This window comes from Engraulis encrasicolus, chromosome 7 (genome assembly GCF_034702125.1).
Source record: "Engraulis encrasicolus isolate BLACKSEA-1 chromosome 7, IST_EnEncr_1.0, whole genome shotgun sequence".
Classification (NCBI taxonomy): domain Eukaryota; kingdom Metazoa; phylum Chordata; class Actinopteri; order Clupeiformes; family Engraulidae; genus Engraulis; species Engraulis encrasicolus.
The window spans coordinates 21,887,145-21,905,375 of record NC_085863.1 but is presented as its reverse complement, the minus strand read 5'-3'; the positions used below and the strand labels follow the sequence as shown (position 1 = coordinate 21,905,375).

At 43.7% G+C, this 18,231-nt stretch overlaps 1 protein-coding gene across 4 annotated transcripts in view; it reads right to left on the bottom strand.

Moving 5' to 3' along the window:
* stard8 (StAR related lipid transfer domain containing 8) overlaps window positions 1–18,231 on the bottom strand; it is a 109,884-nt gene that overhangs the window by 34,580 nt on the left and 57,073 nt on the right. For 3 of the 4 annotated variants that reach the window (XM_063203085.1, XM_063203082.1, XM_063203086.1), the window contains 4 exons: window positions 10,215–10,278; window positions 7,501–7,849; window positions 5,939–6,867; window positions 3,102–3,406 (listed from right to left, as the gene is read on the bottom strand). In XM_063203085.1, coding sequence (XP_063059155.1) covers window positions 3,102–3,406; window positions 5,939–6,867; window positions 7,501–7,849; window positions 10,215–10,278 — 1,647 coding nt within the window. The remainder of the gene's footprint in view (window positions 1–3,101; window positions 3,407–5,938; window positions 6,868–7,500; window positions 7,850–10,214; window positions 10,279–18,231) is intronic. The other variant, XM_063203083.1, reaches the window with a different exon arrangement.

Genomic DNA, 18,231 nt, shown 5'->3' with positions numbered 1-18,231 from the left:
AAGCAGAACTCTCTAGATCCAAGGGAAAACCGAGTGATAGGGCACCATAGTATACCTCAGTGAGAGTGTGTAAGGCTGCTGCAAGATATGTTTGCTCCAACCGGCACTCCCTATTCACTTCTCACCCCAAAAGAAATAGCTGCAAGTCCCAAAGGGCAAACAAGGCTACAACACTTTCAGTTTTAGGCAGATGGAGATGGAAACACTTGTTCACCCCATCCATTTTCATCAGCTGCTGGGGGAAAGGCGCCCACATGAGAAACAACACGAAACAGCCGTTCTTACTCCTAATCTCAAACCCACTGACACGTCCACCCCAAAACACAATGGGCAGCCGTGGTCTGGTGGTTTGAGAGTTGGTCTATCAATCTAGGGGTTACCAGTTCGAATCCCCCCTGATCTCTCCCTACATCTCCATCCATGGCTGACGTGCCCTTGAGCCAGGCACCTGACCCCACATTGCTCCAGGGACTGTAACCAATACCCTGAAAAATAATAGTTGTAAGTCGCTTTGAATAAACGAGAGCGTCAGCTAAGTGTAATGTAATGTAAAAACACAGAGGATTCGGCAACTCAGAGCTAACCTGGTGAAAGTTGGCATTCAAATGTGTTAAAACATGAGCAGGTTCACCTGGGTAAACAACGCAGGGTGAATGCACCTCCTCATTCATCAGTAGGCACTTTCGTTCCCAGTGCAACTGATGTGGGAGCCAGCACTAGCACTGTCCTGGTAGGGCCGTAAACAGGCAACGTGCTTCTGAACAAAGTAAACAATTGTTTCACTGAACAACATTTAAGAGAGAAGATAAAATAACTCTCTAGGACATTTTATTATCCTCAAAATGATGCATGATCCATTCTGTAGTAGCCTACAGTAGTTGTAGCCTCTCTTCGCAACTCCTGCTTTGTCTGCCTACCTGTATGGTCGCTGGTGGCGCACGACAAGTTACAAAATATCTGGGGTGCACGACGTCGCGCCACGGCAGCTCACGACACGGCGTGTGACGTCATTTTGGGTCACGTGACGGCGCGAGTGAGGTCGCGAGTGAGGTCGCGAGTGAAGTATGAAGGAGGGTAGCGCCAGTCACGACAAGTATGAATCCCCCTTTAGAGAGCTCGAAGAATGGAGATATTTTTTGGGAAGTGTCCCTGCTTCCATCCCCCCACCTGTACCATTTCAACAGCCACTTAAAAAAGTCATAAGAAACTCCACAGCCAAGTCACGGCAGGGGAGCACAGCCAAAGCACTAGAGCGGAAAACTTTTCTAATCTCAACTTCCCCCCGTCAGCAGCCGGCAACTTAACCCCCCCTAAAAAAACAAAAAACAAAAACAAACTCTGTGTCTTCCACCCATGCCGCCCCCCCCATAAAAAGCCCACCAACTCACCCTCACCCACCCACCAAACCCATGCCAACCACCCAACCATTCTACATCAAAGAAAACACCACTTCATCCCCCCCCCCCCCACACACACACACACACACACACACACACACCTAAATCCACACCAACTACCAACTACAAAAAAAACCCTCATACCAACTCAACCACAACTCAAGTGATTCAGCCTGCTCATCAACCTCTAATTAAAAATATTGTCTTTGTAGAGCGTTCAAAGACTGGAGAGGAGAGGAGAGGAGAGGAGAGGAGAGGAGAGGAGATGAGAGGAGATGAGATGAGAGGAGAGGAGAGGAAGGATTGAGGAGAGGAGAGAAGAGAAGAGAAGAGAAGAGAAGAGAAGAGAAGAGAAGAGAAGAGAAGAGAAGAGAAGAGAAGAGAAGAGAAGAGAAGAGAGTCACCCCATCTGCACCCATCACAAAAAAACCTAAATCTGTCCAGTTGGGGTGCAGGCCCAGTTGCTATTTACAGCTGACAGACCAAATCTGACAACCGTGTCTGATGAAACTCTCCGGTGAGTCTCTGAACTGCAGTGGAACAAGCCATAATTGGACAAGTTTAAGATGGCGGGACTTTGTGCTCTTACCTGTTGGTGCAATGTGATGTGACGACCAAGGCTTTTAGAATGTGTGCGTGCGTGTGCGTGTGCGTGTGCGTGTGCGTGTGCGTGTGCGTGTGCGTGTGCGTGTGCGTGTGCGTGTGCGTGTGTGTGTGCGTGACCTCACACAGACAAACTCTAAAGCACAGGTGCAATCAGAGTTTTTGGAGGTGTGTGTGTGTGTGTGTGTGTGTGTGTGTGTGTGTGTGTGTGTGTGTGTGTGTGTGTGTGTGTGTGTGTGTGTGTGTGTGTGTGTGTGTGTGTGTGTGTGTGTGTTGTCTGTGTTTGTGTGTGTGTGAACTCTTTAAACTCTTAAAACTCTTTATTTCACCTGCAGAAAGCCAGACTCCTTGCAGGTACTCCAAACATCTCAGAGTTTAACAAAAAGACATCTCCTGGAGATATCAAGGCAATTACTGCTGTTTCTAGCTGACAAAATGTCTTATCTTTATCAGTGTGGTGTGAAGCTTCACTGATTGAGTCTCTGTCAAGTTTGAAACTTTGAAAACAGCAAGGCAATTAGACTTTTTGAATATTCCATTTCCACTTTTGTCTAATTAGATTAAACGTTTCAAAGAAAAACAAATGCATTTCAACACATGGGAGGCAAAAACAGCCAAAGAATGTTGAACTCTTAACACAATTACCACTGAAGTCAATCCTACTAAGGAGACAATTCCAAGGTGCTTGTATTAGTTTTGTGTTAACAAACGCGTCATAATACTATGCAATACACTTGTCAAGCCATTTGTTTCTCCTCTTGTGCCAAAACTGAGCACAGAGTTAAAAGAAATTGTATATGATTTTGGCTGAAATATCTAATTCTTTCATTTTGTCCTGTCTCTCTGATTTTAGTTTAAAAAAAAAACATGACCATGACCAGGACTTCGGCTGGGCTACTTGACTGATGTCACGGTTCAAATGACCCTAGGGTGAATCTACTCCAAACCATCACTTTAAATCTTTCACCTAATCCCATCTCTCGGTTTCTCACTTACAAATGCACCAATAGTATGGTTTTCTCCCTGTCCGTCACCCAGGATGCACCTATGACTTCACTCTTCCACGTAACCCATCTGGCTCCCATCTCTCTCTCTCGTTACCTGCTGGGTCTGGTGAGCGATGCGCCCACACCGGAGTCCCTCCTCTCCCGCATCTCCGCCTCTCCGTCGCCATCGTTGTCGTTGAGCGAGTTTCCGGTGCTGTCGTAGTCGCTCATGGCCGTGCCCACGTCCGACATGGAGCGCTCCTCCAGCTGGGGGCTGCTGGGAATTGTAGTGTCCACCGCCGAGTCTTCCTCCACCTCCTCGGCCGCCTCGCCAGAGAGGAAAGTGGCCTCGCCCTGGGTCTGGGACTTGCCATCCAGCTGCCGCGACCACTGGTCGATGTTGTGCTGCAGCCCGTGTACCTGTATAGAAAAACATTTGGTTTCATCTTACTTTTTTTTACTCTACACATTCACCATTTCCCAACGTCAAGTGTTCTATAGCCTTGGTAGTGCGTGAAATGCCCAGTGATTGGATACTCTTTGGTGAACTCTGCGGAGTATCCAATCACTAGTGTGGTTGTGTGTGGTTTTTCTTCATCTACTACATTTGCTGTATTATATACGTATTACTATCATTATGAACTCATTTTATTCTTCTTGCTTGAAGGGAAAGTCCTCATATTAGTAAAAACACGACTGTGAGGCAGCCATGGTAGTATCAAAGAGAGTAGAGAGTGAGAGAGGTTCCATTGGCCCATTGTTTCCGGGTTCTATTATTGCAAGGGGGAGAAGGGGAAATCCCCCTTTAGGCAGACCTAGGCAGACCTGAGTACTGTTCTATTCAATGCTAGGGGCATTATGACACACCCCTTTAGGCAGACCGGAACCTGGTCACGTTAGGTGCCCATAGAAACCTATTACAAACCCCAACTCCGATGAAGTTGGGACGTTTGGTAAACAGTGAATACAATTAAAATGCTATCATTTTCAAAACATTCAATCTATTCATTAGATGGAGAATAGTGAAAATACAACACATTAAGTGTTAAAACCGAGAAAAAAGATTGTTTTGGGGGACATATGTACTCATTTCTATTTTGATAAATCCAACACGTCTCAAAAGAGTTGGGACGGGGACAATAAATGGCAGCAAATGTTGAGGAAGACTAAAAACAAAACAAAAGACAACACTTAACAGTTAAATACATTAACCGATGAGATGGTTTTATATAAAAAACAGTGTTAATTCCTATCTTGGACATGATTTCACCAGCTTAAATGGTGGGTGTATTCCTTGTCATGTTTTGCAATGTTTTCCTTTCTGTAGTGCTTATAGTGTGACAGGTCTTGACCAAAAACCCACCATTTTATCACCTGCTGGTCCTTATGATGGAGCCAAACTGTTAAAACATAGTAGAGAATGCAATTTGACCTTACTATGTGGCAGTAATCGAAGATCTCCCTTCAAAATGTAATGCATGAGTGGCTTTTCATGCTGTTTAAAACCCATTTATACCATTCAGCACTGTATTTAACTCTACAGATGAGTGAGAACATCTTAACCAATGCACTATTGCACCCGCATGCCATCATGGAGGCTGACTTTTGAAGCTAGCACTAACACAAGTTGGATGGTCCATTTTCACTGTAGCACAGGATGTGCAATGCTCTATTATTGTCAAAAAGAATGGACTTCTACAACTTCTGCTGACTTCTGTAAGCAAAGGACAGTTTCCCATGTCTTCTGGGTCTATTTCAAGTGAGCTCAGGTGCTTAGGAGAATGTTACACCCCTGTATCATTTTCATGCATTAAGCATTCTTAATATGGTCAATTTTCAATAGCTCTAATTCCTGGAGTGCTAGAGTGAGACTACAGCCAATATATATTTCATGATGTCATGAACCTATACAATGATTTTGTTAACAAAAATATGTCTTATATACACTCAATCGTGCTAAATCAAAGGGAATTCAAAAATGTATGTAATAACTATGGTAATTATTCCCTTTGCATCTTTAATTCTGAGTGACTCAGCCTCTCTGTGATGATCTTATACCTGGACACCTATATTGTCCGTCAGTACAATTCATTTTGAAATGTTCTTCTTTGTTGTTTTATCTTATTTGGATGTTTACTAACTTTCACTGATCCCCGTCCCAACTCTTTTGAGACGTGTTGGATTTATCAAATTAGAAATGAGTACATATGTCCCCCAAAACAATATTTTTTTCTCGGTTTCAACACTTAATATGTTGTCTTTTCACTATTCTCCATCTAATGAATTGAATGTTTTGAAAATAGTTGCATTTTTATTTTATTCACTGTGTACCAAACGTCCCAACTTCACCGGAGTTGGGGTTTGTACATTGGCATATCTCTATATACTTAAAGAATCTCTGGTAGTATAATGGTTAGGGATTGGGACTGCAGATCACAGGGTTGCAGGTTCAGTCCCAAACGATCCCTTCCTCCCTCCATAGCTAAAGCAAAGAGGTTGGATATATAATAAGAGGAATCGAAACACGCCCACTCAATGCAAAAGCGTGTGCTCAAAAATTGGTCTCCTAAGGGGGCGTTGTCCCTCCTTCTTCTTCTCTTTTCGTGGTGTTTGCACAAGACGTGCGCTACCGCCATCTACAGCGCTAAGGGGACTCAATTTATTCTCTACCTCAAGACTCCGAAGGTCTCCTAATCGAAGGTCTCCTAAAGGGGCGTTCACACGACATAAAGTGGATACCGGAAAAGAACCCGCCTGCTTTATCTCACTCTCATATACGATTCTCTGGATGAAGTGTCCTTGAGCAAGGCAACATAACCACAAAATTGCTCCAGGGACTATAACTAATACCCTGTAATATATATACTGTATGTCGGTTTGGTTAAAATGTAATAGAAGTTAATGTAATATTGTGCAAATCAGGGGGAGTCCTCATACAGTAAAACCTCACACCTGTCGCAGGATGTCATCCAGATCCAGCGCCTGCTCCGCGCCTCCGGCCAGAAGCAGGTCGCCGCTTGAACTGCTCCTGCTTATGCTCCTCTCCGCCTCGGGCACGTTGTCGTAAACGCTGCCCACAGACGCCGTGGAGTTGCGCCGCTTCCGGAAGGTCGCAGCAGAATCGTCGTTGAGGAAGTCCTGCGAGCCGCTGCGGCTGCTCACGCTGCCCACGGAGAAGTCGCCGTCGTCTCCTCTCGTCCAGCCGCCCGCTGCGTTCTCGCCCTCCCCCAGCCCGGGGGAGGAGGGACACAGGCTCTCGATGGACAGGGACCGGGGGAAGGTCCCAGGCTTGTGGTCCTTGGGCAGGTGCACCAGCCGCCCCGCGCTTCCACCGCCCCCCGTGTGCCATTTGCGCTGCAGCGGGCTACTCTTGCTGCCGCCACAGACGCCCGTGGTGGCGGCGGCGCCCTGCGGTCGGTTCCAACCAAGCTGGTAGTCCTCCAGGTAGAGGCAGCCTCTGCGGAAGCCCGCGGGCCTGTTGCGTTGGACGTGGGTGCTCCGGCAGATGGTGTGGGACTTGACCGCCTTCTTGGCCTTGAGTCCCGGCAGGCTCTCGTCGGAGGTGCAGCGGAGGCCGTCGGAGTGCGCGGGAGGAATCCTCTCGGAGGCGGTCCCCGAGGTGGCCGCTAGCGCCGCAGCCTCGGCGGCCTCTTTGGACTCCCTGGCCTGCCGCTCCTGGTCCTTGCGCCGGAGCGACTCCATCCGGCGCAGGAAGGAGCGCGAGCAACGCTTGGGCTTGTTGTCCCTTGTCATCGACGACGTCCTCTGCTTGCCCTCTTTCTCCTCCTGCTCGTCCTCCTCGTCCTCCTCTCCGTCTGCGTCTCGGTCTCGGTGGACGTCGGCCACGGACTGCATGGCCGCGGGCGAGGACGACACGACTACTGAATGAAAAGGGGAAAGGTAAAACTCAATTATCACAACTCAAGGTAAGGTGTAAAATCAGCATACTACTTCACTTTAACTGGAGCAATTATAGCTGCATTATCGATGCACAGTATATTATGGGCAGAGACGGTTTTACCAATCGCCCGACAAGGCAATTGCCTAGGGCCTCACCCTAAAACTGGCCACTGTAAGGCCGCCCAACAGTCAGCCCACTGTAAATTCCAAGTAAATATAATTCAAGAGGGTTCCGTGTCTAAATTTTGCCTAGAGCCGACAAGAGGGGGAAGTTCAGCCACTGACTGTGAGTTAACCCATTGACGCCTAAGGCACCTGCAAGAAAGGGTGCTGAATGCCTGAGCCCTTTTTAAGAAAAGCTGCCCTCAGCCTATAAAAAACTAAATATCTCAGCTTCTGAAGCACATAAAAATATGCACTAAGTTGCATTTAAACGCTAAGATCCTCATCTGTCATTAGAATGTGTTCATTCATCTCAAACAAACAGAGATTTTTAATAAAGTTCTCTCAAATCTCATGAGCCTGAATGTTGCGTAATGCAGCTCCAGGCGCCATGGCCAATGTTGCGCAACGCAACATCAGGCATCAATGGGTTAAGGACTTGGGAGTCTCACCTCCTCCGTCGGTGAAGCTGGAGGCGGCCTCGGAGGGGCTGGCCTCCCGCGCACTCTCCACACTCAGGCTGCTGTCACTAAGGGCAGACGTCGCCGAGGTGACAGAGGTGACGTCCAGGTTACTGAAGTCGCTCAGCACGCTCTCGCTGCTGGCCGACGCCCTCAGGGGGCGGAGCTGGCTGCCGGCCCCTCTGCCTCCTCCTCCTCCCTCGTCACTGGAGGCACTGGTGGCAGCCACTGTGCGGGAGAGCGGCGAGAGCGGCCGGAGACGGGACCAGGTCTTGCTCTCGCGCTGGAAGGCCCAGCGGTCGCTGATGGCACAAATATCATCCTCCTCCGAGTCCTCGCTCTGAAGGCACACGCACGCACGCACACGCACAAGCACACACAATGAACATACAATGTTAAAAAAAATGGACCGACCTATAATAAAGTAGAAATGCACTCAGAGAGTGCAGACCGCCGCCAAGGAAGCTGTTTCATAGAACATTGGACTATGTTACACTCTCATTTTTTCCCAAGTCTTTCTGTCTTGTTAAAGTTAGAAACTGGAATGTCAAAATTCGCCCTATCCCACAATGGTAAAGAATCTTAAAAAAAAAATCCTGGATCCAAATCACTTCATCCTTTTGTCATTTCCAACACCACCACAAAGTTTCATCAAAATCCATGGATTCACTTTTTGAGTTATCCTGTTGACAGACAGGCAAACAAAAAAACAAACAAACCAACCAAGGTGATCGAAAACACAACTTCCTTGGCGGAGGTAATAATATAGATGAAACACATTCAGGAAGATGAAACGCACACAAAACAGTTCTGCAATAGAGAAGAAATAAAGTTCTCACTCCGCAGAGTGTAAACAGAGGCACAGACTCAGAAAATCTTCAAACAATAAAAAGTAACTTCTAAAATAAATCCTAGTAAATCCTAGTTGCAGGCAGTAAAAAAGTAGAGAACATCAGAAAGCACTTTTATAGTGAAAGTATGCCCTCTGTCACAATAATTAAGAATGTTTGTCAAAAAAAAAAATCCTCCCTTCAGAAAGTGATGCAATTAGCACTGCAAATTCATCACTTCGTCCCTGGCACTTCTCCAAACAACTAAAAGAATTTCATGCAAATATATTCAGAACTTTTCAAGTAAAGTCGCTGATTAACACCTAGGATGACAAAAAAACAAACAATCTTGTTGACAAAGGTTTAAAAAATAAGTACTAAACATGCAAACATTATCACAAAGGGAAACTAAAACGGGCACTCGGTGGAGTGCAAACCTTCGCCTACGCCACTTATTTTTTTCTGGCCATCTTCAGAGTGTGGGGCATAACATTCTCCAAATTTTGGCGTTAGTTTCATTTAAATCAGACCGGAATATTGTAATATTACATTTTTGGCCCATTCTTGACCTCTTATTCAATTCAGCATGCACACGTTGTTCTGGCATATAGTGCTTGGCAAAGAAAAGTCACTGGAGCCACATCGACAAAAATGAACAATTATCACCTTGATATTAAAGGGACACTGTGCAGGAAATGGTCAAAAAAGGTACTGCAACTATGCTGCTCATTGAAACTGGGCTGCCTATTGCCAAATTTGATCTTTACATGAAAGTTTACTGAGTAATTAACAAATATTTTCTAGTATGGTCCAAGTAGAGGAATTTTTGCAGCTAAAAATGGCTATTTTTGGAAATTCAAAATGGCGGACCATGGAGAAGATCCCCCTTTTCATGTATGAAAAGTGCAATTTTTCCAGTCATAATGAATACTTAGAATTTGATGCTGGTGGTATTCATGAAAAAGGTAACATTAGTGAATGGGCAGCATGAATTCTGGAAATAAACAAGTAAAAATCTCACACAGTGTCCCTTTAATGTTTTATTCCACATAACCAACTTATACATTAATCACATGTCCCCATTGGATTTAATTGTAAAAGACGTGTACATGTAAATGAATATCAAACATATGAAATGAAATTTTGATGTCATTTTTTTCATAAAAATCGGTCCAGAATTGACCGAGTTAAGATGAGAAACGTGCATTTCGCAAGGTCTTGACCCCACTGACCGTTGACCCCCAACCGCTAAAAAACGTATGGACACCACCATGACGTGTGGCACATCACAAGATCGGGAATTGAATTCTGCACATCTTGGCACTGGTTTCAGGCAAATCGAATGCCAATTAACCGAGATATCGCAAATTTACGTTTTTGACCTTTTTGTGACCTTGACCTTGACCTTTGACCCAATCACTCCCAAAAAGTAATCGATTGTTCCTTGGGTCATGACCAATCATCCCACTAAATTTCATAAAAATCCGCTCAGTTCTGTCTGCGTTATACGAAGTACAAACAAACAAACAAACATATTCACAAATAAATAAATAATAAATACACAGCGGTGAAAACATAACCTTCGCGACAAAGTCGGCGAAGGTAAAGACATATCGACTAACATTGGATCCACGTGCCACTGATATGCCAGGAACACACATCCAACTGACACTAACCTGATGGTGGTCTAAGATTAGTCTGTGTGTGTGTGTGTGTGTGTATGTGTGTGTATGTGTGTGTGTGTGTGTGTGTGTGTGTGTGTGTGTGTGTGTGTGTGTGTGTGTGTGTGTGTGTGTGTGTGTGTGTGTGTTTTGACTATGAATTCCACGCACAGCGTGGTCAAATGATGCAGTTATCGACTCATTGTGCACCCACCTGCTTGCACTGGAAGTGGACCTCAAGTCTCATGGCCGCACACTTGTTTAGTGTCATCAGCCTCCTGTCGAGGAAAGATGGAGAGAGAGAGAGAGAGAGAGAGAGAAAGAAAGAAAGAAAGAAAGAAAGAAAGAGAGAGAGAGAGAGAAAGAAAGAAAGAAAGAAAGAAAGAAAGAAAGAAAGAAAGAAAGAAAGAAAGAAAGAAAGAAAGAGAGAGAGAAATTTAAAAACTAATCACAAAATGTTAACACCTATCTATCGCTGCCATTAATTATTTTTGCACGTCCCACTGATATTTTCACATTTTGTGACATCACACATGGGGAGCGATATATGCTAATGTAATTCAGTCCCAAACCCTGCAGCTGGCCATGTAACTGTAATTTAAAATCTAATTTTAAACATTCTCATCAGCCGCTGTGAACAGGGGCCAGACGAAATGACTATCTTGAAAAAGCTGCGGCTTTGTACTGCTAATGTCCCTCAAACGGCAGGCAGGGACATGGATACAGCTGCAATTTCTTCAAAACCTGATAGCTACACAGTAGACATACTTCATGTCCATATCTGATAAGCAGTGTTTTTGTAAGTGAATCAGGGTAAACAGAAAGGCAATTCCTTGTATGTACACACATGACACACCATACCACCCACCCATTCACTAACACATACAAACCCCCTCCCTCCCCAACCCCATTTACTTTTGATTGACAGTTGGTGTTCCAAATAGAGGATATTAGTTCAGCACGGTGCCAAACGGAATACTGATTAGAAGACAGACAAGTTTTGATATAGGTCCAAAACTAATTAAAGGAGAAAAAAATAATCAAAACAAATGTGGGGGGGATACAATCTCTGAGCCAAACAAATGCAAATAGCATGATAAAGAGGAGGAGGAGAGCTTGTTGTGATGGTAAGGGTAATTAAGGACCTAAGGTATGCCTGAAAGCTGAGGCATGCAAACATAAATGTGCACAAATCGAAGCATTTAACTCACAGGACCCAGGAAAACTGGGCAATAATTTCTTCAACGTGGACTCACGTTATTCATAATTACGGATGGTGATGCACTACATATAAAACATGAGAATTTCACAAAACTTTTCACAGAAAAAGCATTTCTGTTATAACCAATTTACAGTGTTCAGTTATGAGTAATTCTATGTGTGCTTTCTGTGCCTTGAGTCTTAAATTAGGACATCTTGGGTATTAATTTATTTTCGGCATGTTTATTCATGAAGTTATGCATCTATCCAACTACAGCGTTGGTAAATTATGCCAAGATGAATGTTCGTTCTTGTGGACATAGTGTAAAATATGTACCCCTGACAGTTTGGAAGAAAACATGAAAAACTGTGGAGAATATGCAAACTATGGAAAAGTTCTTTAATAAGACTTTGCATTTGCATTGCATTACATTACATTACATTACATGTATCTGACGCTTTTATAGAAAGCAACTTAGTTATTTACAGGTCATTGGTTCTCTGGAGCAATGTGTGGTTCAGCAGTGGTACTTCAGCCGTGGATGGAGGTGTAGGGAGAGGTCAGGGTGGGATTCGAATCCCTCAAACCTCGGATGTTAAGATCACCTCCCAAATCATTAGGCCACGGCTGCACTTTTGCTTGTGAGAATCAACAGACCTCATGCATAAAAAGAGAAGTCGACCCGGTGCTCAGGTGTATTACCAACAGTCCAAAGTGATGCTCTTGGGATAGGGAAATCCAATATCAAACAACTGGTCCTACAGTAGGAACTCAGAAGATTATCACGGGACTGTGGTATTCTGCTGTGCGCCTGGGTCCTGTTGCTTTTTTGAGCCCTCATGCATAGCTCTACAGTAAAACATAATGGCGCTGCTTCATCTCTGAATGTGATAAGAAAACAGACAACCAATTTCAGTGTTGGCCATTTCTTGTAACGGTAAAAAGTCATTTACCACTGAAAAAACACTGAATCTCCTTTACAACACGCTGAGCTAATCTACTCAAATCACTATCAAGATGTCTAAAGCCATAGAACAAAAACGTCCTATTTTGTTTTTCTTGACATGTTTGGTACGGTATAAATGAATGTGTTTGTCACAGCATTTAAGTGTCCACAGAGACTTGGTTTTCCCATGAGCAATTGCCATGAAATGCATGCCTATTTGCTGCTGATGTCCCCAGTTTGTGCAAGTGAATGCTTTAAGCTGCTACACAGCCACTCTTCCCTCTTCTATCGCTGTGGACACCAACATCACAGTAAAACAAGTAGGTGTGTGTGTGTGTGTGTGTGTGTGTGTGTGTGTGTGTGTGTGTGTGTGTGTGTGTGTGTGTGTGTGTGTGTGTGTGTGTGTGTGTGTGTGTGTGTGTGTGTGTGTGTGTGTGTGTGTGTGTGTGTTGGGAGTTTTAGAATGCGCTTTTCAAAACTTTTTTTAAATGCCCCATTTAGGGGGCTGAAACGTAGCGGTCACAATGGAGTTTTTATTTTTAATCCACATGGCATGTTTACACATAAACGGATAAAAAAAGTATCCGCATACATGTAACTAGCTCCTTAGTAAGGTGTTATTGCACATAGCACTCTCTGTCTCTACTGGCATTGTGTTATTCTGGAGTGAGTGTAGTAGTTTATATTCAGGTGGTGAGCTATCCCCGAGGAGCTCACCTGACTGCCCTTGCCAAAAACACAGCAGCACAATCACTGGGGAGCAGGCCACTCTGACTGGCCACAAGTGACTTAGGGACTTTGTCACACTGTGTGTGTGGTGTGCTTGTACGAGTGTGTGTGTGCGCGTGCGCGTGTGTGTGTGTGCACATTGCCACTGCCCATGCCTTCAAACAAGTGGGTTCCCATGAGCCAGATTTGCCTGCCTTGAATGATTTATGTAAGTCCGAGCCCTCCGGAAGCTTGGTCTGAATAAATGCATCCCAACAGAAAGGGGCCTTTGGGTAAAGGCTCACAGTGACAAGGAGAAGTCTGCCCTCTGTCATAGCTCCCATCTAGCTCTCTCAAATCTGCACCAGGTGACACATTGAAATTCAGCAACACTCTGTCTCAGGGAAACAACAAGTGTGCTTTCTAAAACATGTTTCTTCGCTCCGGACCAATTAATGTGTCTACTCTTTATCTTCTTTGCAATTCCTTTACCAGCATGTGCTCCGGTCCGGTTTGCACATGTTCACTTCACACCACAACAACAGAGACGATTAAGTCGTTCTATTGATTGCAGATAACTGCGATGTGAGACTCATATAATGTAGCATCAGAGAAGGAGAACAAAGATTTCCTTCAACAAAAAGAGAACATAATACTTATGTCCTCGTTGATACAGGACAAGGACGCAATGTTCCGCTGAACAAAGTATAACTGAATCTCTGCATGCATTGCACACAAATGCAAATGACAAAGTAAAAAGAAAACATTAGAAGCAAAGAGAAGATTAGATAGAGAGCTAGGCACACTATGAAAGAGGACAGAAAGAGATGGCAGCATTGAGAGGGTAATAAAAATTCACACACAGTAGGTGTGAATGTATTCGTATCCAGTGTAAACTTGAAATGTAAGCGGCATAACTTTCCTTTTGAACATCGTCCCTGGCTTTTATGCTGGGAGACAAAAGACACTTCAGACACCCCAGGCTAGTCTTCTTCTATGAAAGTCAGATCTAGATCTATGAAGAGCCAGCCTCTTCTATACAGTGAGTCCAATATGTATTTGATCCCTTTCTGATTTTGCCGGTTTGCCCACTAATAAAGACATGATCAGTCTATAAATTTATGATAATATGTATTCAAACATGGAGAGACAGAATATCAAAAATAAATTCCAGAAAATAACTTAAAATAATATATTTTAATGTTGTATTTAATTTAGGCAAATAAGTATTTGACCCCTCTAGCTAAAGAAGATAAAGTGCTTTGTGGCAAAGCCCTAGTTGTCTAGCACTGAGGTCAGATGCTTCTTTTAGTTGATGACAATGTTTGTGCATATAGTAGAAAATATTTTTGCCCATTTTTCTTTGCACATTATCTCTAAAACATTAATAGTTTGTGGCTGTAGCTTGGCCATTGGGAGGTTCAGTTCTCTCCATAGAATTACTATAGGGTTAATATTTGGAGACTGTCTAGACCACTTCACGACCTTAATATGCTTCTTATTGAGCCACTCCTTCGTTGCGTTGTTGTGTATTATTGTCATGTTGGGAGATCCAAAAATGGCCCACCCTTCAGTGTAGTGGTGGAGGGAAGGACGTTTGCACTCAGGATTGCACATTACATGTCTCCCTCCATCCATTCGTTGACGATGTGAAGTTGTCCTGTGCCTTGGCCACACACACACCCTCAAACCATAATGATACCACTTTCATGCATGATGGTGAGGAGGGTGTTCTTGGGATCATAGACAGAAGTACTCTTTCTCAAAACACATTGAATTGTGATAATGCCAAACATCTTGATTTTGGTTTCATCTGACTACAGCACCTCCTTATCATATCCTAAACCAGTCTGATGTATTTTGGCAAACCTCAAGTGGGACTGCACAGGTTCCTTCTGAAGTAGAGGTACCATGTGTGCACTACAGGATTTTAAACCTCTGTGGCATTAAGTGCTACCAGTAGTTTTCTCAGTGATTTTGGTCAGTAGCTTTGATATCATTGCCTAGTTCATACCGTATAGCTCTAGGGTGATTTCTTTCTGTTCTCATGATTATCAAATCCCTACAAAAGGTCAAATCTTGTATAGAACCCCAGACAGGCTGATGGATAGTCATTTTGTATTCCTCACATTTTGGAAGAAATGCATCAACAGCTGGGTCATTAATACCCAGTCTCTTTCTTGTGGCTTTGCAGCCCATTTAATCTTTGTTCAGGTCTAAAATCGTGTCCCTGATATCATTTGACCACTCTTTGGTCTTTCCCATGCTGGTGAGGTTGGAGTGTGACTGATTCACTCATACTATGGACTGATTCTGCTGATTCAATGTGTCTTTTATGCATGTTAGTATGTACAGGTGTTTTTAATTCAGATGGCAAGTTGATCGGAAGTGCTCATCTGGTCTGTGGGCCCGGAACTGTAATCAGTTGTCAGGGGATCAAATACTTATTTTGCTCGATGAAATGGAAATAAATTAATATATATTCTCTTCAGTTAATTTCTGGATTTTCTTTTTGATATTCTGTCTCTCCATATTAGAATGCATATTATCATAACATTTATTGACTGATCATGTCTTTGTTAGTAGGCAAACCAACAAAATCAGCAAGGGATCAAATACATATTGGACTCACTGTATCTCTCCTTATTGTGGACATCACCTCAATGACTAGACTGAACTTATTGCATTTCCTCACCAAAGACCATTTGCTATATTCCAGTTCAGGAGTAATTAGTAAAGAGCCACATCTGTTGTACCCATCTTAGAGCCCTAGCATTGGCACTTCTCTTCATGCAAAAATGTCAAAAGCCCGACTGTTCTCAAAAGGGCACCGTCATCATGAAGTACGTAAGATGTTGGCACACTAGCCATTTTTAAGGCAGGGAGGAATGTTCATGTCACACAGCCACATAGTCAAAGCCAACAATCAAAGGGATGGATCAAAAAAATATTGGACTGGCCTAGTGTCTAATACTACAGAGTATGGCATGAACATGTTGATTTATGTAGCCTTTATCAAAATGTGTTTTGCTTTTTCCCCACCTCCCGACCCCTCCATAACTACAGCATTGTTGGCCCAGCGGTGGCTATAACGGCTGGGCACTAGACTGCTATGCCGGCGATCCGGGTTCGATTCTGGCCCGAGTCATTTGCCGATCCTTCCCCGTGTCTCTCTCTCCCAACTTGCTTCCTGTCTCTCCTCCACTGTCCTATCCTGAAAAATAAAGGCTTAAAAAGGTCCAAAAATATCTTTAAAACCTACAACATTCTACTCACAATGATATATTGTGTTTATTACCAATTATGCCTTATTAGTTACATTTTTCATATTCATATTCACATTCATCCACTACGGTGCTGCAGTACTAACAGCACATCCTGTAAAGGAACATGGTGGAAAATCAAGATCAAGATACAAGATCAAAGTCATACTACTATTGTGGAGCTCTGCATTTCAAGGGGACATCAATGAAGGAAGAAGACTAAATAGCATGCAAGAGTTTTGTGTAATGTTCTAACTAGAGTGTGACAGATTGTTGGTGGGACTCTGGGTGTCACAGAATCAATAGCCGGCAGCTTAATGGAAGATTTTCCTAGCCTATCCAACAAGCATGCTGGAGATTATCCCCATAATCCCATGTTTTGAGAATCCCACTGGGACCCAATCAAAATAAAACTTCCATAGGAAATACATGCATTGTACGTATCCATGATCCCAAACATACTGTATGGATAAAGTTGATGGGGAAAACTGAGTAGGCAAGGGCTTAAGGTTCATTAGGGATGTGTAGGGCATTGATTTTGTGTACGTAAAGTGCAGACTAAGCATATTTGAAGATTGAAAACCCAAAAAATTATTAAAGAGGGTAATATTTAATACACTATCGTCTGAAACTGTGGCGTTGCAAGGTAAGCATAAAGTGCAATTCTGTGATTTGCTATGGTCCTGCTTGCTGCGTCCTCTGTAATTTGGTTAGCTACAACCTTGCTGATCATGCTCTTTTCTGAATATGCGTATTTGATTGGTGCTCTCTCACGCCTAAGGGGCTTTATATAACTCTTGGCAAACACTTTTATGCAATGTGATGTAAAGTAAGTGAGACATTGTGTTTTTTGCCGTTTGGCTCAGGTTGCAATGCTTGCACACCCAATGTAAAATCTCCAAGGCAAATATTTGGATTTTGCTTGTCCAATATTATTGCTCAAATAAGGGAGCCGATAGGCTGTGCAAATGTAATTCTCAGCATTCCCTTTTCTAATATTATTTCATCAAATTCAGGAAACAGAGTCTGTGCAATGAAAGACCTAAATCACAAAACACACCTCATTTGTAAGTCACTTTGAATACGTTTATGCTAAATATGATGTAATTTAATAAGCCAATAAGACAAAGCTGTGCCCGTTTTTTTTCCAACATTGCTAATATCAGTTTTGCATAGAGACTACATCCAAAGAGAGTAGATTAGAGAGAGAAGATTCAAAGTCCGCCCACCCAATGCAAAGGAGTGTGCTGAAGTTTGGTCTCCTAAGGGGGCGTTGTCCCCTCCTTCTTCTTCTCCTTCTGTGGCATTTGGTGACTGCTTGCTTAAGATGTGCGCCACCGCCATCTACAGTGCCGAGGGCACCTAAAGCCTCTAAAGGTCTAACCACAAGCAGTGATGGTACAAGAAGGAGATACCCTGAACTCCGCCCACACAATGTAAATGGATGTGCTCAAGTTTGGGTCTCCTAAAGCTAGATTTATGCTTAGGACGCATAGAATCTGCGTCCGTCCGTTTTCTGTCTATGCGAGTCCACGCCCCCCTCTCAGAGGCTCTGCGCCCGTCGTCGAGCGCCTCGAAAAAATTCTAACTATCCGTCGGACGGACGCGGAGTACGCAGACAAAAAGGCGCTATGATTGGTCGTCTCGCTACTTCCTTGTTCTGTTCTTGTGGCAGCGCAATGCCAGTAGTTTGCGAGAGCAGAGCTGTATTCTGTTAAACTTTATTAATGCTTAGTGTGTAAATGTGTGTAAATACACGAAGCTACAAGCTAAGGAACAAACAATGCATCAGCTGAACACTCGTGGCACAATGCCTGCGGTTTTACTACCGTTCCTCCACCGAATGTAAACACACATCGGCAGAATCAACTGTCTTTACATGCTTGCATTTTCTGCTCGTGAAAACAGACTGGGTATGTCAAATAATGATACCAGTGCATTGCCTTTGCAATTTGTGTGAAAATACCTAGCTAACCGGGATAGAAAGCAACATTGCTTAATAATGACCGCAGTGCTTACAATGTAGTGAAAGTAGCCAAATCGCGCAATGTGGCTCGCGACGAGACCTCGGATCTCGCAGAACTCGCAGATGCATGAATACAATGTTGGTTCG